This window comes from Sminthopsis crassicaudata, chromosome 4 (genome assembly GCF_048593235.1).
Source record: "Sminthopsis crassicaudata isolate SCR6 chromosome 4, ASM4859323v1, whole genome shotgun sequence".
Classification (NCBI taxonomy): Eukaryota; Metazoa; Chordata; class Mammalia; order Dasyuromorphia; family Dasyuridae; genus Sminthopsis; species Sminthopsis crassicaudata.
This window is the reverse complement of record NC_133620.1, coordinates 110611622-110638963: the sequence shown is the minus strand read 5'-3', so window position 1 is coordinate 110638963 and position 27342 is coordinate 110611622. Positions and strand designations below refer to the sequence as shown.

Genomic DNA, 27342 nt, shown 5'->3' with positions numbered 1-27342 from the left:
TCACCACACTTTGAGTGATAAAAAACATATTCATTCCCTCAAGTTCATGTTCAAACATTATAACATTCCTAGAAAATCAGTCACCATCAATATTTTATATATAGTATAGTTGTGATAATACCAATCACTGTAGTAAATTGTTAAAACATGAATTAGATGAGTGCTTTTATGCAGTAGTAATATAGTTCTTAACAAATTTTAAAAACAGAATTTAGAAATATAGTAAACCAATCAAACCAGATCTAATTTAAATGGCCCTTTTTTCCTTTGATATCATTAGATATAAGGGGAAAAAAAAATCTTAGTGAACATACTTACATCTTCACTTTCAGCAATAAGGAAAGAACGGGAACTTAAATCAAGACCCTGAAGTTGCAGTCTTGCTACTTCAAGTTGAAGTGACAAGTACTCAGTCTGTTTCTTTTCTGCTGCCAACTTTGACTCCATTTCCACAGTCACATTTGTAAGTTTCTGTTGCCACTGTTCATTTTCTGTTAAATACTGCACTCTGAGGGATTGTAATTCTTTCCTCTCAGAACCTATTAGTTGCTTAAGTTCTTGAATCTCTTTATCTTTTATAATCTCTTGACTTTGATATTTCTCTTCAAGATTCTTCAGTGATATCTGATAAGTTTGACAAAGTGTTTCAAGTTTTTCAATATTTAAACTGGGATCAGATCTGGCAATTTTTTTACTCATGCATTCTACCACAGGGCTGCTAAGAGGGGTTTCATGTGTATTAGCACTGGACTGACTGTTTAAAATACTCTCTTCTAAACTATTCAAAGATGTTTCTTTTGGTTCTTCAAATAAGTCCTTATAAAAAGAAGATTCCACAAAACTTGTAAGATTGGGGATTTCATTCATACAAGAGGATGATAAAGATCCACCGTCTTCTAATGCAAATTCTTCATTACCAGGAGAGTGCTGCTTCACCAAATCACTTTGTAAGTTTTTAAGATTCATTGACAATACAGAATTTTCAGCCTTTAGTGTGTCAATGTAAGAACATAGTTCTGACAATTTGGAATTCACGCAACAGTGCTGTTCATGTAAAATTCTGTGTTCAACTTCTAACGATGAAAATTTTTCTTGTAACTCAACAAAATGCATTTGAACCTCTTTGTTTGATAGTTTCAAATGTTCATAGTCACCACCTTCTTCAATACTGTTCTCTAGAAGTTTTAAAGAAACAGACTTTTGTTCATTATTTTGTTCCCCAAATTTATCTTTACCATTATGTTCATTAAGATCGCCAGGAAGGTTACTATTTTCATTATTTAGTGTTTTAAATTCATTTACCAGTTTCTCCATTTTTTCTGCCATTTTGGTAGTTGCTAAGATACATTCTGATTTTGAATCATTCAGCTCAGATGTTAATTTTAATTTTTCAATTTGAAGAATCTCACACGTTTTCTCCAATTCATTTAGTTTATTGACTGCTCCTTGCAATGAAGTCATCAATTGTGCATTATCATTTTGGCTTGTTGATAGTTCATGTAGAACTGAAATATACTTTTCATCCATTTCTCTTTTACAATCCTCATAGTTATTGGTTTCAAATGACTGATCATATTGCTTAGCTTCCATTACTTTTGAATCCCGAATTTCTAACTCTTTCCTAAACATTTCTAATTCTTTCTGTAAGAATTCTTTCTCTTTTTCACTTTCTTTAAGTCTTAGTTCCATATGTTTAATAATTTCCTCAAATCGTACCATTTGTGGATTACAAGTATTTAAAGAACTGTCTTTTGCATCAAGATTCATAGGAAACATTTCAACTTTAATCATCTTAAAATTATCTGATTCTTTCTCATTTTGATTTATTGACTCATTGATTTGTTCAGAAGCTGAACTGCCAGTAAGAACTGATGCATTATCTTTTGCCTTAATTAATTCCAACAGTCGACCATTCTCTTGAAGCAAGTCATGGCATTTTTCTTGTATTTGGTTTTGTTCATACTTTAAATTTGAAATTTCTTGTCTTAAGCAATCAGCTTCAATCTTTGAACTGTTTTGAATGGCTGCAATCTCAGTTCTCAGTCCACACTGTATTGTCTCCATCTCCAAAATTAATTTCTCATTTTTTTCTTCAACTAGAGCTAGCTTACCTATGTAATCTTCACGTTCTCTTGCAAAAGCTCCTTCCAGGTCTTTTAATTCATTATTTCTGTCTCTACAAAGAGTGTTCTGTTTCTCCATTGATTTGTAGTTTTCTTTAAGAAGTTCAAGTTCCTTTTCAGCATCTTCACATCTCTTTACCAAAAGAAGCTTTTCCTCCATGTTTCTATCAGATAACTCTGAAATATTATTCTCTTTTTGAATTAAGCAGTTTGAAAAGTCAACATTTTTTTGTATTAAGTTCATTTTTTCAATATTTAAAATTGCATTAATTTCCTTGAGACTGTGATTTTCTTGGGTCAGTTCTTCAATTTCTTTCTTGTTTTGAAAGAGAACTGAATTAATTTCTTTTTTCTCAGAATTCAGGGTTTCAGACATCAACTGTAGCTCCTTTACTGACTCTTCAAATAAAAGCTTATTGGTTTTTAAATCTTCAGCTTGTCCACATTCTGCTTGTTCACTCAGCATTTGAAACTGTTTGTTCACAAAACATCCATGCATATGTTCTGCTTTAAAAAGATTTTCTTCTATTTCACCTTTGATTGGTACCAACTCTTCACAATGTTTTTGTGAGTCTGAGTTCATCTGCTTTTGAGACTCTACTGAAAACTCAAATGAAGAAACTTCATTCTGTAGTAAAGTTGCACTTTTTAGACTCTCATCTCCTGAATATAACTTAATTTTTTGACTTCCCCCTTCTAAAGGTATGCTTCCTTGAATTTCAAGTATATTTGTAAAAGAATTGTTCATTACTGGTTCTTCAAACATTAAAAGATCCCCACAGTGATCATCACTTGTCATCTGAGAAATATTTTGGGATTTTACTAGACTATTGATCCTTTCATATTGTATACACAATTCTTCATAACGCTGATCTTTCCCCACGATTTCACTAGACATCAATTGTAGCTTTTGTTTCAGATGTTCATCTTCCTCAGTTAACTGAACTATTTTCAAAGAAAGATTTTCTATTTCCTTTTTATATTTCTGTTCTGAGCACTCAGCTTTTTGCTGAAGTTCATCATAGGCTCTTTTCTGGGCTTCTAATTCTATACTTTTTCCTTCTATTGCATTCTGAAGTTTTTTGATCTCCAAGCCCAAGTTTTCTCTTTCAGTTTCCATTATTTTGAAGCTTTCATTGGCATTGTGATTTTTCATCTGCTGAGTCTTCAAACATAATTCCAAATGATTAATTTTGCTCTCTAAATCTTCTTTTTCTAACAAAAGTTGATTCAAAAGTGGTTCTTTCTCACTTTTCCACTGAGAAAATAGAAATGTCTCTTTTTTGAGATCTTCACATTCTTTTTCCTTTAATTCCAAGGTACTCAGTAATAAATCTGCCTCTTTCTGTGTTGTACTTAATTTATCATTTAGCTGTTCAATATGATGTTCCCTTTTTTTCAGCAGATCTTGAGAACAATCTCGTTGTTTCTCTAGATCAGCCACTGCAAGCTTCAATTTTTCTAAAATGAAAGACTTTTCCTGTTGATCAACTTTTTCTTGAAGAGCTTTTAAAGTTTCCTCTTGAGTGGCATTCTTATCTAAAAAAGATAACACTTTTAATTAATTATAATCTAGTTTTAGGACAATAAATTTACATAGACCAGATTATAGTGAATTACTAATTATATATCATTCTAGACTAATGTGAACTCATTTGGGTTTATATACTTTAATAAGGAAAATATTATTTATATCAGTCATTATTATCAGTCATTCAAATATTATAGAAAATGACACTAGAAAATAAACATTCTCAATGTGCTGAAAGCTTTTTCATTCTTCTTTTTTGGGAAATTAAAGAAAAAAACAAACTACAGAAAAGCCAGGAAGGGACCACTTTCCTAATAACATTTCCTAATACATAGTTCCCATAATCTATTCTGTTTTTTCAAAATAATCTGAAAATTTGATTTGTCCCTGCCACTCTTGAGAAAGATGTTGCTAGATTCACCTATAACTACAAAACAAACACAGCTGCAAACATAAAAAATGGTATTATAGCAAGGGGGACAGATATGTGGCAAAGTTGATAGTGTGCTAGGACTGGAGTCATATGGCTTTAAATCCTTACAAACTGTGTGACCTCAAGTTATTTAATCCTATTTTCTTCAGTTTTCTCACCTGTAAAATGAACTATAGAACAAAATGGCAAATGACTCCATTATCTTTACCAATAAAGCTCCAAAATGGGATCACAAAGAATCAGAAGTCAACATGGTACATGAAAATTCAAACCAATTATAATGGGGGGCAGTTCCACAATCTGCCCCAAGTATCCGATATTTTATAGCAAGGAAAATGGTAGTAAGAGGTTTGTGATGCATGACATCAGTCCAGTCTATTTTTGAAAATGGAAATGGTAATCTACCTTTCTTTTAGTTTTACACACAAAAAATTAAATTGTAAATTCATGTATTATAAAGGAAACATCATTTGGATGCAAAAATCATTTAATCAAATAAGAAATCTAAGGAAATGATCATTGAAGGCATGGGAAATAATGCAGTTAAGTTGGTTATTAGTTTTAAAATCAAAATTAAGGTAAACTGAAGCACAAAGCTCTGGACCCATTCAATTTATTGATGAGGCTAGCATTTAGCAATAAAAGGAATCTCAATTCCTCATCAAGCCAAGACCCCTTAATAAGGAGCCAACTTTCTTTTATACTCAAAAGGAAAAGCACTCAGAATAGAGAGCAGGTATTATACATGGGAAAACAAGTGACTGATTACAAAGCTTACAGCATCATAAATGGGGAAAACAATTATGATTATTTATATCATCTGAAGCATCACAAATATGATGAACAAATAATTGACTAGAAATTAGGAATGAGGAACTAGAAACCACTTCTCCTTCCATCCTGTCACTAAGAACTCACTATTTTGAGTTCTCCTACAAGGATAATTTAGTGAGAATCAACAAGACTACCTTGTATAACTCTTCGAAATTCACCAGCATTCTTCAAAGATAAAAGATTTGAAATAAGGAAAGCAATGATTAGAAGATTCAACTTCTAAACTTAACTCATTCTAAACATAAACTTAACTTATTATGTTTATTTACAGTGATTTACAGAAAAGCTGGATTTCCAAACTTAACTCTAACATATATGAAACATGACTTAAGACAGTTACAGAAATACCAGGCAGTGAAACAAAATAAAATTCATAACAAATAAAACCAATTTGATTTTCCCATTTTCATAAGAAAAATTATGAATGATGAAATGAATAGCCTTGGTATAACTAACACATTTGGGACATACAAAACAGTATTGTGAGGAAAGTGAAAAATAGTGATGTTTTTAAGATATTTGTCATTTAGATTCCAAAGAACTACAAATTAGCCATTTGGGAATAGTGAATTTAAATAATCCCAACTATCACAAAATAGATTATGTATAAAACTGTGCACTAAAAACTGTGCACGGTGCATTCAGTCTCAATCTCTTCCCTAGTCCAATCAAAAACAAAGGACATTATCCAAGGGCAACATTAACAATTCACTTCAACTTCAGGATACTCAAAGATTTGTTGTTTTTTTCATAGTGAAAATAACTTACATATCAACTAGTCATCTAATTTACCTTTCATTTCTTCGGCAAGATTCTGCTTCTGCTTTAGATGATATTTAGTTTTCTTGAGTTCTTCCTCCAGTAGGTAGACTTCTCTTGTTCTTTTATCTAACTGATGACTGAAGAGTTGTTTTTCTTGAATCGTTTCCTAAAATATTATTAAAAATTCTTGATAAGTAAAAAAAAAAAAAATTTTCTAAAACAACAAATAAAATTAACTAAAAATTTGGACACTGCAAATTAAAAGAACTGCTTCTACCTTAGTGTGATATTGGGATATGAAATTGTGACCAATGGAAACAAATACAATAAAAACGTTTAGGCTATGCTCCTTAATGAAGGTAGACATCTTAATCTGAACAAAATGCCTTAAAAGTAGAAGGGAAAGGTCTGATGATAGGTCTTTTTTTCATGTAAATAGCAGCACACACACAAAAAAAATATTGTATATTTGAGGTTTCTTTTAGGGATACAAAGAAACTAGATAAAAAAGTACTCAAAAAACAAACACCACCGCTACTGCTAAATAAACATAAATCCCACAATTACAGTGCAAAATATTGCTCAATGTTGCTTATCTTCATTTAGGAAAAATTAAATTTAATAACCATGATATAATGCTGTCATCAGAAGTCATCTATGGGAGTCATTATGTAAAAGAAAGAATCTAATCACAATATTCTTTTGGTACTTCAATAAATAAAAGTTCCTTGAGAGCTATTGAAAGACAAGGACACAGTTGTAAAGGCTTTTAAATTAGCCCAATAATTACTAAAAATAATTAGGGAGAAATAAAAGTGAAGAAAATATTCATATCCTTTAAAGCAGAGATTCTACTGCTAAGATCCTACACCTCTAAAGAGGTCAAATACATAAAGGTCTGTCATACATTAAAATATTTACAGTGGCAATTTTACATGAGCAAAGTACTGAGAATGAAAAGAGATATCAATATAATGAGGAATGTCAAAACAAATTGTGGTATATGAATAACGAAAAATTATTGTGCTTTAAGAAACTAAATAAACAAAGGAATTCAGAGAAACATTAGATAATTTTTACAAACTAATTCAAAGTAAACAGAAATAGCAAAATGATATACACAAGGACTACAACAAAAATTTAAAGAATAATAAAGCAAAACTTAATACTGTGCAGTTACAATAATTTTATCCTACAATACACGATACCCCTCTTTTGGGGGGGCATATAGCAAAATTTTTTATTATAACAAATGTGTTATGATGAGATCTTACAAAAATTTTCTGACTGTAGATCAAAAAAGTAAATTTTAATGACTAACTATGAGAGCAGTATAACTAATCATAAGAGCTGACTCCAGATTCAGTAAGATCTGGTTCAAATCTCATGTGCAACACATATTGTCTGTGTAATAATGATTACAAAAAAATTATGTAGTTACAAAAAACTATAAAGGACTATGAAGGTTGCTATAAAGGATTTAGAGAAGAGCTAATTACCTTTGAGAATGAAGCACAATAACCACCCAACCAGCCAATAATATTCCATTATGTTCATATTCCACAGCTTGTTCAGCTATTTACCAAATGATGGGCAATCCCCTCAATTTCAAATATTTTATCACCACAAAAAAAGCTCATAAATATTTTTGCACAGGTAGGGCCTTTTCTCTTTTTTTAATGATCTCTTCTGGATATAGACCAAGTTGTGGTTTTGCTGGATCAAATACACAATTTGGTTGTCCCTTGGCCACAGTTTTAAATTGCTCTCCAGAATGGTTGGATAAGTTCAAAACTCCACTGATATTGCATTAATGACTCAATTTTCCCACAACCTCTCCAACATTTATCATTTACCTTTTCTTCTTCTTAATTAATCTAAAGGGAGTAAAGTGGTATCACTTCTTTACATACTTATGGATAGCTCTGATTTCATCAGCTTAAAAGTGCCTATTCATATCTTTTAGCCATTAATCAACTGAGAAATGGCATATAGTCTTATAAATTTAATTCAATTCTCTATATATGGCCTTTATCAGAGACATTTGCTGTAAAGATTGTTTCCCAGCTTTCCCCTTTCCTTTTAATTCTAGTTGTATTGGTTTTGTTTGTGTAAAAGCTTTTAAATCAAAATTATCTAATTTTACATTTTGAAATACTTTCTCATTTGATCAGTCTACTCTTCTCCATAGCTATGTCAAGTAAACAATTCCTTGCTCTTATTTACTTATGTCACTCTTTATGTCTAAATCATATACCTACTTTGACCTTACCTTGGTATGTAGTTAGAAATGTTAATCTATACCTAATTTGTATCCTACTGTTTTCCAATTTTCCCAGCCTGTAACACACTCAAATTCACTAAGATTTTGTATGCTATACCAATTAGTGCATATATGTTTAGTATTAATGTTAACTTAATTGTCTGTACCTTTTAGCAAACTGTGGTTTCCTTCCTGCTCTTTTAAATAAGTCTATTTTTGCTTCTGCTTTATCTGAGATCAAAATTGCTACCCCTACTTTCTTTATTTCAGGTGAAGCAGATTCTGCTCAAGCAAAATTTTATCCTCTATATGTCTTTTTATTTCAAGTGTGCTTCCTATAAACTGCATTATTGTAGAAAGCTGAGCTTTGATACACATTGCTGTGTGTGAACTTCCATTTTATGGGAGAATTCATCCCATTCACATTGGAAGTTATGATTACTGAGTATTTCCTTCCATTCTATGTTTTTTCCCCCATTTGTCTTCTGTCTTCTTTCACATTTTCTTTCTCTTCTCCAACTTTTAGCTACTGCCTCCCCCCTCTTCAGTATCAGTCTCTCTCCCTCCACTTGTTTCACTTACTCTTCCCCCCCTTCCTACTTTCCTGTGAGATAAGCTAGATTTCTATATTAATCTATATTTCCACATAATCTATAATACCAATTATATTAATTTATAAGTGCCTCTCCACCACACTGGACCCCAGGATCTCCTGAAGATTGGCTGAGGTGGGGCTTACTTGCGATTCACTGGGACACTTCTTGTCCTGCATTATGCTCCCCCTCATACACAAATGAGACTTTCCAGCAAATCTTCAATTTCTTGAACTAAAAGGTAGTTTCACATCATCTTTTAGCTGGTTCTGCTATTACAGAATATGTTTTGGGAGCATTTTGTGATTGTTTAGAGGTGAATATAGGACAGTTACAGAGATTTACTGATTATTCTGAAATCTTCCCACCAGTTTATAAACAAGTTAGAAAAATAAGAGGCACTTGTGAAATTGCTAAACTTCAAGTTTTAGCTTGTTTGCAATTATACTTTTTAAATGTCTCACACCAAGACTACTCAAAAAATGAAATAAATCTGATTCTTAAAAGAAAAAAAATATATAAGTACTGCCCTCCCTACAACACCCTGCTATACTATTAGATAACAGATGGTGTTGGCATTGTTATGTTGGAATACTGCCTTCAATTATCAGCCTAGTTACTACTAGCAGATGGGTACCAATGTAGGAAAGCCAAATGCAAGAAAAGAGAAAATGACTAGGGAAAAGTACTTGGAAACTTACTGGCAGCTGTCTGTTCAAGTATATATTTTTAATTTTGTTACTGAAATGAAATCTCATCAAACTTTAATTATCTGTTTCCTAGCCCCTGTCCCTTTATTGACCAAAATGACACTACCTTCAATTCAAGCTCAGGGGAGTGAAGTATTAAGTCATACTAAATGTCAAGATTATCTAATTGATAATGCTGTATAAGAAATTTCTGGATAACATTTCATAATCAGTATAGTTGTATAATTACACAATAGAAATTTTCACAAATACATCTCTAAATTAAGAAAACAAATATTCCTTATTTAAACCAACATTTAAACATTAGCTAGACCTCTCTGATTAAGAATGGTGTTAAATAAAGCTTAGAGTTTTCTTGAACCATAGCCTAACTATTGATATTTGGGCAATAATTTCTTAATTTTTGAAATGATGATATAACAAATGTTATTTGTTCTAAAGGTCTTGATAGGGTTGAGGAGGGAGAGGTTCTTTTGAAGTAAAGTTATTTGAAAAAGCTAATACTCAAAGAATTTTACCTGTACTTGTATTTTCCTAAATATTTTATTGAAAAAAAGCTAACCTTAACCATAACCTAATTATCCCATCAAACTCGTTTATAAGAAAAAAAACTAATTTTACAGCCAACAGTCTAGTAAGAATACAGTTGTTATGAAATCCAAAAATTTTTTAAATCTAAGATTAACAAAAATGAACATCTGAAAATGCAATTTCAGATTGGCATCCATGAGTAATTAGTTTCAATATGGATGCAGTTACTTTAAACTTGATTGGGTAGCTTGTCAATAACAATGAGATAAGGATACAAGAATATAGTCTCCTAGGCATCCTCACATAATTTGCAAAACTGCGGTACTTTCCTAGAAAAACACAACAAAAATCCCTATAATTATGTGCCAGCAAGCAAAACCACCCAGATTCTACTATTTTTAGGAGAAACAAGGGAGGCATCATTTCCTAAGGCTAAAGGAGGCAAATTTTAGTTTCTATTTGGTACTTCTCAACTCCATCCAAGAATAAAATTTAATTTCTCCTGATGGAGGAAGGCTGGATCATCATGGAAATGTGGATTGGAAGGGTTATTTTTCTTCTATATGTCTCACCCATTCTTATGTGCCAAGACAAACTCCTCAGAGTACTTAGTCATTCAGATTTCCATGCCTGGAAAAGTCCCCAGGCAAATGTTCATAGATTTGGATTGTCAACATGATAGCATTTTACTACACTACATCATAATGCTACTGAGTTGGCACTGTAACCTGGCTGAAGTTATTTCTGTATTATATTTGATTTGATACTACAGGGTAACTTTATCCATGATTAGACCACTAAATTGCATTTCTAATATTGATAATTTCTCATTGTAAGTGCCATTTTATTTACTAAATGGGGATATGTAGCGACAACCTCAGTTCTCACCTAGTAATCCTAACAGGGATAAGAAAATATTTCCATATCCAAAATCTATAAACATATAAAACTTTACAATTACAAAGAATTACATATCATTCAAGATATTTTACCAACATCAAAAGGGCAGAAAGACAAACTACATCTAAAACGTTTATTTTATGTAAAATGTGCTTTACCTCACCATAAATTTTTTTTATTGCCATAGGTAAGAATAAACATTACTAGTATAATTGTAGCAAAAACCAAGGAATATAATAGCTGTTGAAGCCGCTTAATATAGTTAAAAGACCACTTGTTAAATCATTTTTCAATCCCAGATCATAATTCACAGTGCAATTAATCTGTCATCAATTATCTCTAAACCCTATATCCTTTTATAAGAAAACAATGTTAAATTATCATGTAAAATTTGGATTAGGCTTTGTAGCTAGTTTTTTCTTAGGCATTAGAAACATCTGAAACTAGAATATAATTGTGGCTAGCCGTTCTGCAATTATATCTAACCCAGCAATTTATATCTTGGGCAAGTTAAGATGTAAAAAAGATGTAAGAAAAAAAACCTACAAGAATGCCTAGATGGCTACCATAATTTGGCCAAGATGTCAAATTTTATAAGTGTTTTTAACCATTCTAATCAATCTATTGTTTTTTACAAAATGTTTTCACCAGCAGCCAGTAACATCACATGAGAACTGGCTCAAAACAAAGCTCACAGAGGACACTTTTCTGTGCCAGTCTGCCTGTGGCTATGTCAGCAGAAGCATCTGTTAGTAGATCCTCCTGGCCAAAAGGCAAACATTTGTTTTGCTGAAACAAACACTTCCATTTCAAAATGTTTGCTAATAAAACCAATATTTGATTTGAAGTTTTTTCTACTTGAGCTTTGGCAGCTTTTCACTTACTTCTCCATACAGAACACTCTTTGGAAATCATTTATTTCTACCCCAACATTATATTTCTAGGCCACAAAGATGTCAGAGTTTTTTCTAAGATATGATTTTCATTTTTTTAATTAAATTAAATTTATTATATTTTTAGGTTAGACGTGCAATTCTTCTAAAAATATTACTACGCTTATCATGCTGTCTAAGAAAAAATCAGATTAAAAAGGGGAAAAATGCAAAAGAAAAAAAAACAAACAACAAAGGTGAAAATACTATGCTGTGATTCATATTCAGTCCTTCTCCTCTATTGTCTTGAATCACTTTGTTGTTGAAAAGAGCCAAGTTCTTTTTATAGCTTTAAAATTCCACATACATTTAACAATTAACAATTCAATAAAAATCAGGGAACATTTTGATTTGGTAAAACAAAGTACCTGAATTATCATTTATATTAATTAGGAAAGAAAATTCACTTTAAAATTATCTAATAGCTAATAATGATTGCTAAGATTTATATAATATTTACTATGTGCCACACACTGATCTAAATGCTTTATGGTTGTCACAATTTGGCAGATGAGCAAACTGAGGCAGACAGAGGCTAAGTGTAACTCATTCAGCATCATACAGTTAATGAGAGTCTGAGAGCAGATTTAATCTCAGATTTTCCTGACTTCAAGGACCAGAACTCCACTGTATCATATAACTTGCAAGAGTTCTTTATTGGAGCAAAAAGTGCCATTTGTTTGCTATTCCTTCCCTCAAAATTGTAGCATCAGTTTATTAACTAGCTTCAAAGGACAAAAGCCACAAAATAAAACTTCCAAATCAATTGCATAAAATCAGTGAGCTATGTCAGTAGAAAATGATGCCAAGAAAAAAATACATTCAGTTGTTCCTAAGACATTTGCCACTGGGAATCGTCCTAATGATCAAATTTGTATAACACACAGAAAGCTATGCTGATTCTAGATTAATTTCCTACACTGTACATACCATAAGATAGTTGTTTTAATACAAGTTTTACCTATGAAATTTAATGCAAAACAATCATGTTTACAGACATAACCCAATGTTCCATTTACTTCTATGAGGTAAAACATTAAATTCTATTATAACTAAGAAACTTTGTACAAAAGTGCCAGACTCCTTCTTCTTTAAAAAGTTTGATAAGTACAAGTATAATCCAAGAAAGGACATGAATTTTTATTAACAAAAGGGGTTCACAAAGGCTTCAATGAGGAAGTGGTATCCAAATTGTGCCTTGAATTGTAATGGGATTTTGAAAAGCATAACATAGATTCTTTTATTTGACAATATTTCTTAGAATAAAAGTTATTTTGTTACTTTAAGAGTTATCACTTATATTTACAAACTTCCTTTTCACCTTTCTTCTCAAAGAGTCACATACTTAATATAAACCAAATAGTCATGTTCTTTTCATGCAAATTACATATTTCTATCATTTCTATAATTTAGTAATTTTTTTAAAGTTACACTTCATGGGATGAATACAAATTCAATAAATTTATTGTGCTACTTTTTTGACTGAAAAAACATAATCCACAGTTCTAAAATAAGCAAGCAGAAGACAAATCCAAAAAAAGAAAAAAATGCTGCCTCCTACAAATAGAGCTATAACATCCATCATTGATCTGCTATATGATGCATTATGACCATTACTTCTCACTTACCTCCAGGTTCTTCCTCAGCTCATTTTCCTTGGTCTGACTTGTGTGCAATGCTTGTTCAGTTCTGCAGAGCTTCTGCTTAAACTCATCTGAATTTCTCTCTAGTTGCTGTTTCACTGCTACCACCTAGACGAGAAAGAGCATGTTCCATTTTTCCTTCTTACAAACAAAACTTGTAACACAATTTATTTTCTATGATATTTATTCTTGAGTGGATATTTAAAAAAAAAAAACAACCAAATAACCTGAGAAAGCATAATTTATGCCAATCACAACAAACTTCTAAAAGTTAGAAGGGACCTTAAAATCCACTTAGTCTAGGTGCCTCAACAATAATTCCCAATGACATTATCAACAATTCTCATACAGGCTCGGATGAAGACTTCTAATGAGTTAGAGCCCATTCACCATCTCCAAAAACAATTCATTTCACTTTTAGTTTTCATTCCTAGGAAGTTTTCTCAAGTCAAATTTATCACATATTACACATGAGATTCACTTATGCAATAATATTTGCAAGTACAAATTTTCAAATGGAAAATTTATTTCTTAAAAGCTATTCTATGGATCTACAGGTCGTTCCCAGATTTTCCCAGGTTATCTTTTTTCCCCAGGAATAGTAATATTTACTTCCTTCGCATTATTTCTAAATAGTGTGCTCAATTCTTCATTTCTAACATCCTGCAGCCTGCTCACATCTAGCATTTTTGCTTGTCTACACTCTTCTGGGCAATTCTCAGTTCTTTAACAATTGGAATTCAATAACTACCTTCATCATAGGTTGATACTATTTTTTATTTTATTCCAATCTTTATTCTGAACTTTTAAAACAGGAGTTTGTCTTGCTTATGACTCACCTATCCTGCCCTCCTTTGTTCACATATCTATTTCCCTAATAAATTTAACTTATTTATGTACCATACTTTGTGTGGAGAGTTCCATTTTCATCTGCTGGGTTTACATGATGTCATTTTTGTCCCACTCAAGCCCTTACCCATAATGTTTGTACCCTAATTTTGTTTAAAAAAAAAAAAAAGAATTCCTTCCCCTTCTTTTCTTCTTTCCTTCTGCTCCTAAGCCATTGAAAGAAAACAAAACCATATACAGGCACTTTGCCAGTTTTATTTCACTTTCTCTAAAACATCTAAAGACAGAATTTTAAAAGGAAACTTATTTCTGATCATCTTAATACTTTCTTCCAATTGATCAAATGTATTTATTATTTTCTGTCTCTTGATTTTTGCATTTTGAAGTTTACTCAGTTCTGGTCTTTTCAATAAAAATGCTTAGAAATCCTCTATTTTATTACTGATCCACATTTTTCCCTTTAGGACTATATAAATATGTAGAGGGCCACAGATAGTGGGGGAATTCTGGGCGAGGTAAAACACCCTTCAGCCCAGAGGGAATCTGCTAATAATATCTGGTTGGACTCCCTATCCCTCCCCCCCCCAAGGGCCTCAGCTTTTCTGAGAAGTCAGGGGATAGTGACAACCTGTGTTGTGATTGAAGCAGTGTTATCAGGTGGAAGAGTGATGATACAGGTGACAAACTACATAAGATGGCAAGTTGTTTATGTGGTCCCACATGCAGAGTATATACTTAATGCACAGTGTTGCTTTGGTTATATAAGGGTATGAGGATATATAAAGGTGAGTGAATTTGGAATAAACAGACTTCATATGTTAACCATCCTCGGGAGTCTTGCCTCATCACTCCTCCACTAAAACAGTATGTTTTAATCACCTATGTTTTAATCATAGGGGCTCTAGAAAGCACAGTACATTTTATCACCCCAACTTGGGGACTCTAGAAAGCTCACAACAACCTGGCATGGAGACTCTAGAAAGTACAGTATGTTTTTTCACCCCAACTTGAGGTCTCTAGAAAGGACACTACATAAATATTTTACTAAATAGTTTATTCTTCATTATAAATCCTTATTTTTTGCATTTTAGTAGATGACATTCTAAACTCCTCTCTCTAGCAGCTGATTTTTTTTGTGATACTGACTACAGTATCTTTGAAATCTTTCTGGTGACTTGCAGTAACTTTTAGGTCTAGAAAAACATTACTGCAAGTCACCAGAAGTAGCAATTTAGATTTTTTTTTTCACATGTGACAGCTCGCTCTTAAATATCCTAAATGCATTAATTTTAAGCCAAATAGTTTTCCACTCGCATTTTATTTTCTCAAATATATGTAAAGATGGTTTTCAACAATTCATTTTTATAAAAAACTGTGTTCCAAATTTTTTCTCTCTCCTCCTCCCCAAGACAGCAAACAATCTTTCATAGGTTATAATTTAACCTATCATCACACTTGTCATATTGTACAAGAATAATCAGAACAAAAGGAGGAAAAAAACATGAGAAAGGGGGAAAAAAAAAAAAAAAGGTGAAAATACTGTACACTTTGATTCACAGTCAGTCTCTCTGGATGAAGATGGCATTTTTCATCTCAAGTTGAATTGGAATAGCCTTGAATCACCATTGCGCCAAATATTTTAAGATAGTCAGATGCATTAAGCAACTTAAAATATTGTGTGACAGGGAAAGAGATACACTAAAAATACAAGTGTTCTGAAAAGAAGTCAAAAGAGGAGGGAGAACTTGTATTTTGATCTGAGAACTAGAGCTAATGAAATCTTACTTGTGACTAGTCAAAAGCAACAAGACCCAGGACCAACATCTAAAGATTGCCAAAGAAGGAAAACCAGGAAGGCAATACACACACATGGGGCCTTCCAAGACCCAGCATCTTAAACTGCACTTCACAACCCATATGAGGTCTCAAAACAATGTGGGAGTCATGAAATTATTATCAGTAAATGTTTGATTTATATACCAATTTTATATACCTATATACCTGGGGTGACATAAAAATTTCTTGGGTGAAAAGGGGTTATAAGTGGAAAAAAAATTTAAGAAACCCTCTTATAACAGGCCTAAAGTCAGTGTTCACCACAATCAGAAAAAAGACAAAATCTGCACAACCCACACAATCCTACTATCAATGTACTTTTCCAAAAGACCTGAAGCCAGTGGTCCTACAAAAACAACTACAAGGGATAAGTCTAGAAAAGGGATGGGGGGAAGGAGGGCCCTTACCCAGTATCTGTCAGGCCACAATAAGGAATGGAAAACACTCTTGGCTGGTGATAGAGCAAGTACAAGAAAGAATAAGCCATAGTTAAAAGCTACACTAGGATCACCAGGATACAAACAGGGGAGCAAGGGATTCCTGCAGATATCAATTACTCCACCAAGAATGACAGCAGCCTCAAAAGGAGGGGTCAGAACTGAACAGGGTGTGCCTCTACTACCCAAAAATATATGAGACAGAGCAGTCTAACCCTAACACAAAAAAGCAATCCAGAAATGGAAGTTAGAAATATGAGTGAATAGAAGAAAACACTGAAAGGAAAACGGAAATACTAAGAAGTTTTTTTAAAAAGGCCATGAGGTAAACCCAGAGAAGAGACTAACTCCACAACAATTATAAGTAAAACTTAAAAAAAAAGCAATGTTCAGCCACAAGAAGCTGGAAGAAAGGAAGTGAAACTTTTTTTAAAATGAAATTTGAGCTCCATATGAAAACAATGAAAGAAAAACAGCTTACTAAACATGGTGGAAAACCTTATCTAAATAGTGAACTCCTGAAAAAATGAATGATTAGGGGGGGGGGGGGAAATTACTCCACAGGATAAGAAATATTAAGGGGAAAAAAAATTTTAACTAAATATATTTATTAAAAGGTAAGTGATCCACTATCAAAAACTAATAATAAAAAAAAGACTTAACTATATAATTTAAGAATCAAATGCCCACAAAAACTTAAAGCTTACCTTATACTCCACCTCGTTCAAGAAATCTAATCAGTTGTCAAATCTATTTAAATATCTATTACACAATTATATCATCATAAGTTTATGTAACAAATATTTCTTACATCCAACCCTTTGATGGACCCAAGGATAATTAAAACATAATCCAGAGGAAGCAAGCAATTCCAGAGGGAAAAAGAGAGCAAAGAAAAAATTTGATCACAAAGATATTTGAAACCATAGAAGAAATTAAGCAAGAGTTTAAAAAATCATATTTGAAATTATTTACAAGCAAGAAAATAGAAATGAGAATATTAAAACTTTAACACCTTCACAGAAGATTTGCAAAAATTTTATTCAAGTATTTCACTATCTGAAAATCAGAATAGACAAAACAAATATTATTGATTGTACAGACAATAAGGAATGTTGGAACAAACTTAAAAGACTAACAAATAGAAGTATGTACAATAGCTCTTATTAATAACAGATCTGGAAAACAAGTTTAAAAACATTAGAATCAGTCTACTTAAAAGCCAAAGCCAAGAAGAAGGAGACTATATTTCAAGATATCATTAGAAAAGAGAGACCTTTTAAAAAAAGTAGAAAACAAAAATTGCTGAACTGTACATGTCTTTTAATATAAGAGTTAACCACATTAGGTCTAGATTACGAACATGAGCAAAGAAGAAAAGGATAGATAGATGGATAGATAGATATACATAAAATTTTTACATGTTCTCTTTTTGTTTTTAATAAATAATTGGAAGAAGATACAGGGAAATTCTCCAACTTCCCCCCGCCAGGCTAGGGTTAAGTGACTTGCCCAGGGTCATACAGCTAGGAAGTGTTAAGTGTTTGACACCAGATTTGAACTCTCGTACTCCTGAATTCAAGGCTGGTGCTCTATCCACTACGCCACCTAGCTGCCCCAGGAAATTCTTTAATAAACTGGAAAACAAAGGTAATGAGATATTATTCTACAGGAAAAGATAAAAGAAACAGAAAAAAGATACTGGGGCAGAATGAAATGAACAAGACTATGTAATTTAAAAAACTGTCCCACGAAAAATAACTTTGAAAGACTTAAGAAGTCTGGCCATTAAAAAAAAAAAAAAAAAAAAAAAATCAAGATCTAAATAACTGATGATGAAGAAAATATCCCCTCCTGACAGAGGTGGACTGAAGACATGTTGAGAATTTATTTTTGGATATAACTAATGAAGAAATTTGTTTGCCTATATATTTGTTAGTAAGATTTTGTTTATTCATTTGGGGGAGGAGAGCTGAAACGGTAAAAGGGAGAAAAAAATATTAACTAAAGAAAATGTATAATAAAATGTTTAAAAGAAGGTAAAAATGAAAATAGAATCCACGGAGCCCTTCACATAAGATATTAGTAAATCAGTACAGTTTCTGGCACATAGTAAGCACTATTTTTCCCTCCTACCTTCTTGAAAATAACCATAAATTTAAAACATCAGAGCCAAAAACTACCACTTACAAAGAAAGAATTCAAGTGTCAAGAAGTTCCACTAAGATCACATGAAATTTCAGCTAACAAAAATTTTTAAAAATGAGGAAAGTTTGCTCTTAAAAGGCAAGATATGTTTATAACCAAAAAGAAATGGTACTTCAGAATACAAAAACAAAGACAAAGAAACATAAATGAGCCATTAGAAGGGACTAAAAAAAATGATATTCACATCTAGATAGAAAACTAATGAACTTACAAGGACATGTGAAAGCATATTTTGTTATCCATTTTTATCCTTCTCTTTTCACATTTCAGACATGGCTAATGAAGGAATTTGCTTTACATGACTATACATATTTGTAATGAGTTTCATTTTTCTTGCATTCTCAATGAGTTAAGAAAGAAGGGAGAGATAAGGGAGATAATTCAAAACAAAAAAAATTTTAAAGAAACTTGAATACCAAAAAGATCAAATCAAAATAATTCATTTCATGTTTTGACTAAACAGTGTTGAGAAAAACATAAAACAATCTTCTTAAGTGGGTTCAAAGAATGGTCTGTTGTGTTTTTTTTAAAGACTGGGATATAGAAGAAAAATTACAGTGAGACAGAGAAAAATGAAGATCAACTTACTTTATCAAGTTCAGCCTGCAATATGTTCTGAGTGCTTTTGGCTTGTTGTAACTCTTGATTTAGTTTTGTTTTTATCTGAGTGCTTTCCTGGTCCAGCATTTGCAGGGTACGTTGCTGATGAGAGAGTTCCTGAAAATCAAAACAACAAAAATAAACAAAAAACAGCTATTGTTTAGGAGAAAAGAGAGATTAAAAAAAAAAAAAAATAGATATTTAATCAATACATAAAAGAGCTATAGACAACAGGGAGCCAGACTTCCCATCAATTTTATAAGAAGATATGATTAACACTAGTACTGGTTCTGGTAATCAAATTCAGGTCTGTTTAGGTAGGGAATAAACAAGTACTAATACTATATGAATAGTAATCTAGATTCAGAGTAGTCTGTCAGTCATCTACTAGAATTTTAATTCAATTTTCTCTTTTATTTAGAACAGAGTGTATTTAGAACTCCTTTTTTGCTGTTCAAATATATGAATATATTTGATACTAAGAAAATTAACAATTCTGCAAGCAGAAGAAATAAAAGACTTTAAAAACCCATATATAGCATTAATACTGAGCAAACTGTTAATGAAAATATGAGGAAAAAATAGGGAAGCTTATGAAAAGATAATTTTACAGTCATATAATTAACCAAAGGGCTCAAAGAATATAAGATATTACCTACTGTATTTATAATTTAATATGAAATGTATTTGATTTGATAGCTCTAAAATATAACATTAAAGACTCCTCTTCCCCGCACATTAAGATCATATAAGATAAAATGAAACATCAAACAGGACAAATTCATTCACAATCCTGACAGTTAACAAGTGAGACACAAAATGAGAAGAATTTGCCCATCAAAGGTTTTGGTTATCAAAGATGATAACCAGTGGCAGCTGGGTGGTACAGTGGATAGAGCACCAGCTCTGAAGTCAGGAGGACCTAAGTTCAAATGAGTCTTCAGACATTTACCACATCTCAGCTGTGTGACCCTGGGGAAGTCACTTAACCCCAACTGCCTCAAAAAAAAAAAAAAAAAAAAAGATATCCAGTGTTAAGTACAAACATTATCAATCAATATGCACTTATATTTGATACTGAAGATAAAAATGGAAAAAAACAAAACAAAAAAAACCACCTCATTTCCTCAAGAAGCTTAGAGTTTATCAGGGTAAATAATATGTATATGTGATAATTTTTTTTTTTAATATGCATGTTATACATGTATTGGTCAACCTGTTATCTGGGGGAAAGGGTTGGGGTAAGTAGAAGAAAAGTTGGAACAAAAGGTTTTGCAATTGTCAATGCTGAAAAATTACCCATGCATATATCTTGCAAATAAAAAGCTATAATTAAAAAAAAAAAAAAATGCCTGCAGGGACAAGAGAAATTGAAATGGCAGTGAAACTGATTTTTGAAGAAAACTAGAGATTTTAAACATTTATAGGAAGTAATAAATGCATTTCAGGTACTGGAGACATTATGTACAAAGGTAAAGATGGGAGATGGAATATCAATGAGAAATAGAAAGGCCAGTTGGGTTGGACTGTACATTATGTGAAGGAAAGTAATGTACATTCAGTCAACCTGATTGTAAAAGGCTTCCAGAATTGTCCAGATGTTTCTCTTTCTAAATGACTGTGTTATTAATATTAACTGCATCAAGTTCTAAAATACTGCAGATCATATAAGCAACAAGATAGTGAACTACACACATTCTCAATCCCCACAACTTCATCAATCTCTCCAAATCAGAAATTATGCACCAAAAATAAAATAACTTCAGCTGTTTTCATGATCTAGGATACTCAGATTCCCAAAAAAGGAGGCAAGGGAGGAACTACAGACTGATGCTCACTGATCAAGTCCACTCAGCACTGTTGCTGCTCACCTGCTATTGGCAGCTTGGCTGCTACTAGCAGATCCTGTGATATAACACACTTACCTCAAAACCTATCCCTGTACCCAGTACCCCATTTTCTTTGTTTCCAGTGACTTAGAGTCCCCAGATCTAGGCTGCTTGGTCCTCAACAATCAGTGTGGCTGGCCATTGTCTTTCAGGAGCCAAAGCCTAGTTTGAGCCTGCAACCCAGAAGTACCAATACTACAAAGTTTTGAACTTCCAGAGACTAAGCAACAGAGTGAATGGGATAGGCCACCAAGACAGGTCATTCTATCTATGGATGCAGCACTTCAACAAGCCTGAGAAAAGAACATAGCATTCAGCTGAAACCAGTTTAGACCATCCCAAAAGTCAAGTGGGAAAGAAAACCTTGAATTTCCTAATGCAGGAGGAAGTTAAGAAGCTTTGAGATCCAATTTCAAGGAAACCACTAGGAGAAAGCAGGGAATAAGGAACAGAGTAATAAGGAAAATAAGGAGGGGAGGAGAAACAACTAAAAATAGCAAAGAATTAAGGAAGAAGAAATCTCAAAGACATGAACAGAAACAGAAAAAACATAGAAGAAAATAAGGCATCCAAATCTAATTAAAAAAAAAAAAAAAAAACAGGGACAGTTGGTGGTGCAGTAGATAGAGGACCAGCCCTGAATTCAGTAGGACCTGAGTTCAAATATGGTTTCAGACACTTAACACTTCCTGGCTGTGTGACCCTGGGCAAGTCACTTAATCCAAATTGCTTCAGGGGGAAAAAAAAAAAAAAGACATACTCTTTCCAGAAGAACATGACAAACTAAAAAACCTTAACACTAAAATACAGGAAATAATAGAACACTGCCCACAATTTTTGCACACAGAAAATGACATTTTAACTGAAAAAATTTTGAAAGCCCCCAGAAAAAAGACACAGCTACAAATTCTAAGACTCATGCTGGTTAAATTTAATGATTCAATTCAGAAACAAGTTCCACAAGCCATGAAAGAAAAAGACTATCAAAAACAAATGAAAAGATACTTAAATAATGCAATATTAGTCCAGAAAAATGAAGCAGAGAATAATTATTCCAAAGAGCATTAGAGGAGTTCAAAGTGGTACCTAAGATGAGCTATCGTATAAATCTGAGCTTAACTATATAGGTAAAAGATGAATATTCAATAATTTTTAAAAGTTTGAAACATTTTCAGAAAGAAAACCAGGATTATTTGCTTCTTGAACACCCCAAATAATAGAATTGGAGTGACTAAATTGAAGACAGCAATAGAATCACAACAGAAAGATAAATAAGACTTTTTAAAGGTATATAGGAGACCAGAGTGAAAGAAATCTGGTAGAGGTAACAATGAAGAAACAGACAGGAGCATCATGGACAGAACCTGGCAATATCCTGTCAATACATAAATGCTTCTTTTAAAATTAAAAATTGGAAGGGTACATGACAGTGGGAGAGGAAAGCAGGAAGAGAGAGGAATGAGTGATGCCCGTGGGTAAAAACAAAGCTAGCAAATTGAGAACACTAACAATCTAATCTCTACAGTCTCAAAATGAATACAGCACAGCAGAAAAGAGGTGGGGGGGGGGGGGGGAAGGAAAGGAGGAAGGGCAGAGGACCTTATACTGAAGGAGGGAGAGATACCTGCCACTGACTGCTCCTATGGATGAAAGGAGATGAGATCTGATACTTCATGAGGCCAGAAGGATTTGAAGAATGAAAAATCTACTTGTCATAAGAGGAGAGAAAGTGAAATCCCTGGAGGAAACACACACCTAAAGAAGTAGTAGAGCTTAGACACAGGAAGGAGATTTCTAGGCAAATATCGGGGTTGAGGGCTAACAAGATAGGGTATGAGAGTGGGCAATGAAGATGAATCTTATCATGGGACATTGTCCTCTCTGACAACTGCAATAATTGACATTATTCTGAAACTGAGGAACAACAGAAAAAGAGAATCCATGGAGTAAGTCCAACAAGCCAAAGACAGAAAGCACCTAGAGAGCAGATTTGATCTTAGAAGATTTGATCCTATAAAAGAATACTGAAAAAAGAGATCAAATGATTATAAGGATCATGCAATGGAGAATAAGCATCTAAATTCTTACAAAAAGAGAACAGAAAATGAAGAGTAAAGGAAATTCTTTTTGGAAAGAACAAAAAATGAAATTTAAAAAAACAATGAAAAGGAATAGCAAAGGGGGAAAAGGAAGGGCAATGTACTTGACTGAGAAGGAAAAACTATGGAAGACAAAATCTATAACCAGATAAAAGAGGTAACAACAAAACTGTAAATGGAAAAGAGCAACAAAGATAAGATGGAGAAAAGGGGAGAAAGTGCCAATAGAAAGATGGTCACTTTAATAAAAAAAAAAAAAAAAGTTTAAAAGTAAAATATAAGGCTATATTTATAGCATTAAAGGAAGAAAAATCATAATTTGGGGAAAAAAACAAATTATAGAGAAAGATGAAGGAAAAACATAAATCTAACTTATGACTTTAAATGTGAATAAATTAAACAATCCAACAAAGAGATCAAAAAAAAAAAAATCTATAACAAGAAATACGTTTACAAAAGCATACACAAAATAAAATTGAGAGATTTTGTTTAAATTATTTGAATTATGTTCATTAATAAGAGAATAATGTTAACAATAGTTTTCTTTTGGCGTTTTACCTTTCCCAAGCTTAAATATTAGAACTCTATTTGTCTCATAAAAAGAATTTGGAAGATTGCCTTCTTTCTCAGTTTTTGAGAATGATTTGTGAACTATGGGTACTAAATGTTCTTTAAAAGGATTGACAGAATTATCCTGGAATTCCATCAGGACCAGTAACTACAACAATATAAATAAAAAGAACTCTACACTAAAATATCAAAAGTAAATATAACAAAATATAAAGATCACATGGAGCTCAAATGAAGAAAAATGAAAAAACATTCTGAATCTACCCTTCACAGAGGTAAGAAAGGTCCACAGGAGTTTATATATTATACTTATTCTAATGTTAAATAATTTAGTAAATTATATGGAAAGATTAACAGGATAATAAAAAAATGACAAAAAGAGTTGACTAGAATCACAAAACATTTCTCTGATTATCATATCACATCAAGTTGACATCACAACAACAGAATATCATGCCTTAAAAAAAAGTGCCATGACCAAGGCAGCTGAAGTCAGGAGACCTGAGTTCAAATATGGCCTCAGGCATTTAATACTTCCTAGCTATGTGACCCTGGGCAAGTCACTTAACTCCCAAATGCCTCAGAAAAAAAAAAGTGCCATGACCACCAAAACCAGAATATATTCCATAGAAACACACAAAATTACAAACTTACCTCCATGCACAAACTCACCAACATTAAATAGCTTGTTCTTTCTTTCTTACCTCCTGATAGTCCTTCTCTTTGTCTTTGATTTTCTGTTCCAGAGCACATCGGGTACTTTCTGCATTCTGTCTTTGGCAAGTCAAGTCTTCAGAAATTTTTTTCAATTTTTGCTCCAGTGTTGTACACTGACAATAAATAAAAGAATTCATTAAAGATGAAAACTTTTCAACTCAAATAGTATGATTTTTTTAGTTCGATTTCCTATTCTTGGTAATAATAATTTGTCTTGAGATTTAAACTTTACTATTGAGTTTTAGAAGATTCAATCTAAAATAAAATAAGACATTTCTCGCTTTGTCTAAGTAGACAGTTAAGCAAACTTTTAAATAAAGCAATTTTATGCAATGGGACAGATGGGGCAAATTTGCCCCACAACATAGGGAAGAAAGGCAGAAAGAAAACTGCACCCATTAAGAGAGGGAATTTACACAATTCAAGGGTAATTGGAGAACATGGACAGAGAAGTGGGAGCAGGAAGAGCAACATTCAGGGGACCAGAAACAGCCATATGAAGATGGGCGACATATAGAATCTAGGGAAAGACATTCCATACCCAAGTATATTTTAACATGGAGCATTTCTTTATGAGTTTTTGTTTAGTTTTGGGGGGATTTTGGGGGGAAGGAGTTAAGGGCCAATGAGCACCAAGATGAGGGACAGACATGGGAAGAGCAGAGTACTATATAATAAAATTAATATATGGGTTTTTTAGAATGAGAATTTCTTTCAGAATTCTTTATGTAAAATCAAATTTGCATAAAGTAAATTTACATAAAGCAGGAACAGTTTGTAGTTAACCTTAAAAAAAAAAAAAAACTATCATTTTTTAATCCAAAATCACAAATTTCATTGTCAATTATCAAATCAATATAAAGCAAAATGAATAGTATTCTAGTTTGTTAAGGGAACCAAATTCCATCTACAATTAAGCAAAATGGATTTTTTCAGAGAATCAGAGCATTCCTATTGCAAAGAACATCAGAGAATGGAGAAGACAAAAGGGCATAAAAGCACAAAAAGTTTCCCAAGTTGATTTATACAGAGGTTTCTTTCTTTCCTTTTATAATTTTGAGTCTGATATTTTAGCAATAGTCTAATATGGTATAGGGGATTTTTAAGATCAAAATCTCTCATTCTGCAATCTCTTATTTTGGAAGATATTATTAAATTATTATTAAATTAAATTATTAAATTAACATATTAATCTTCTATTTAACAATGCTAGTTACTCTTGAGTCTTATTTTAAAAAGTGAACTGCAACAAGACTTTAAAGTTACCTTATTTAAACAGCACTAGAACAGTTAGCTTGAGGATAGAAATATTGAGAGAAATGAAAAGTCAATTTTTGAGGATAATCATCTTTACAACTTGCTTCAAAGTGCTACAAAATTTCATAATTTATAAACACTTGGTCTAGATTCAAGTAAACAATCCTACAAGCTATTAAAGAGGCAAACAAACTGATGCAACTAAAAGGTTATTTTATTCTGTCATACTAACAAAGCTCTGATTTAATGTCTTCATGCTCAAGTATTTTCATCTAAGAAAATAGAAATAACAGTATCTATGCCAATGATATAAAGGTCCAGACTAAATCAAAAAGCCAATTCTGCCTTACCTCACATGCCCATAAAGAATTAAAATATGAAATAATTTTAAATTAAAAGCTAAAAGGCCCCTAACAAAAGCATAAGTTATTAGTCAAGAGAACAAGATCTAAAATTCTTCCAGTAAAAAGGTTTCTTTTAAATCATTTCGATTTCCATCACAAAGAACTCTGGTTCATAGGACACCCTATAGAACAGAACTACAGTTCTAAGAATTTAGCACAATAATCTTTAGACAGAAGTACAAAACCATTCCCTAAAAGAAGAGTTTGTCAAATCTTGATGATTTAATAATTATGGGTTAATACCATTAACAATCTATATTCTAAGGGGGGAAAAAAAACCTAAAAGACTACAGTTTAATCAAATGAAATATGCTAAACATCTACAGATTAGAGAAGTGAAAGACTCAGTGTATATGTAAGTAATTTTTTTTTGTTTGCTTTTGGACATAGCCAATATGGGAATTGTTTTGCTTGACTATATGTTTGTAAAAGAGTACATCAAGGGAGTTTTTTGTGTATTTTTGTTTTTTGTTTTGTCAAGGAGTAGAGAGAGAAATAATAAAGCTATGTAAATCAAATGAAATTCAATTTAAAAAAATTAATGGTGCCAAAACAAAAGAAATTTGCTGAATAGCCAGGTTATCACCATATATTTACCTGTAAATCACAGGTAAGCTGAAAAATAGAAAAGTTACAAAAGTTTTCAATGGCAATATAAGATTCCATCACTCCTCCAGAAATTGGTAAAGGCCTGGTAACCAACATGAAAATATCCATTTCTATAATCTTTAAAAGCTTCCATCTCACAATTCAACAAGGAGTGAAAAATAACTGTATACCCTTGGCTCCTTCCACTGGATGCACTTCATCAAACAAGAAAAAAAATCTAAGAGGGGACTGATTTAATAGACTTAGACCTGGAAGGATCCTCAGCTCATTCTAATCCAGTTCCCTCATTTTACAGATGAAGAAACTGAGGTCATAAAAGATAGATGAATTACCTATAGTTATACAGAGAAGGAAATATGAACCTAGGTCTTCTTATTCCAAACAGGTGTTCCATAAAAGAGAGGAACTACAGGCAGACTTCTAAAAGGGATTTAACATACAATGAGCACTAACATTCTGAAATTTCAGCTATTCAGCACCTGCAAGTTTAGCCAGTCACCACAGGTGCCTCCAGGGTAAGTTTCAAGCCTTAGACAATTTAGCTCCTATTCTACTTCCAGGTTTTCTGGTAATCAGAAACAAAGTCCAAAACAGGTGAAAAAATAGAAATAA

General features: G+C 32.3%; 1 protein-coding gene across 2 annotated transcripts in view; it reads right to left on the bottom strand.

Annotated features, from left to right (window-relative positions):
• Positions 1-27342, bottom strand: part of CENPF (centromere protein F) — a 71098-nt gene that overhangs the window by 22143 nt on the left and 21613 nt on the right. For both annotated transcript variants that reach the window (XM_074309150.1, XM_074309151.1), the window contains 5 exons: positions 24448-24573; positions 19174-19302; positions 13241-13363; positions 5714-5849; positions 319-3662 (listed from right to left, as the gene is read on the bottom strand). In XM_074309150.1, coding sequence (XP_074165251.1) covers positions 319-3662; positions 5714-5849; positions 13241-13363; positions 19174-19302; positions 24448-24573 — 3858 coding nt within the window. The remainder of the gene's footprint in view (positions 1-318; positions 3663-5713; positions 5850-13240; positions 13364-19173; positions 19303-24447; positions 24574-27342) is intronic.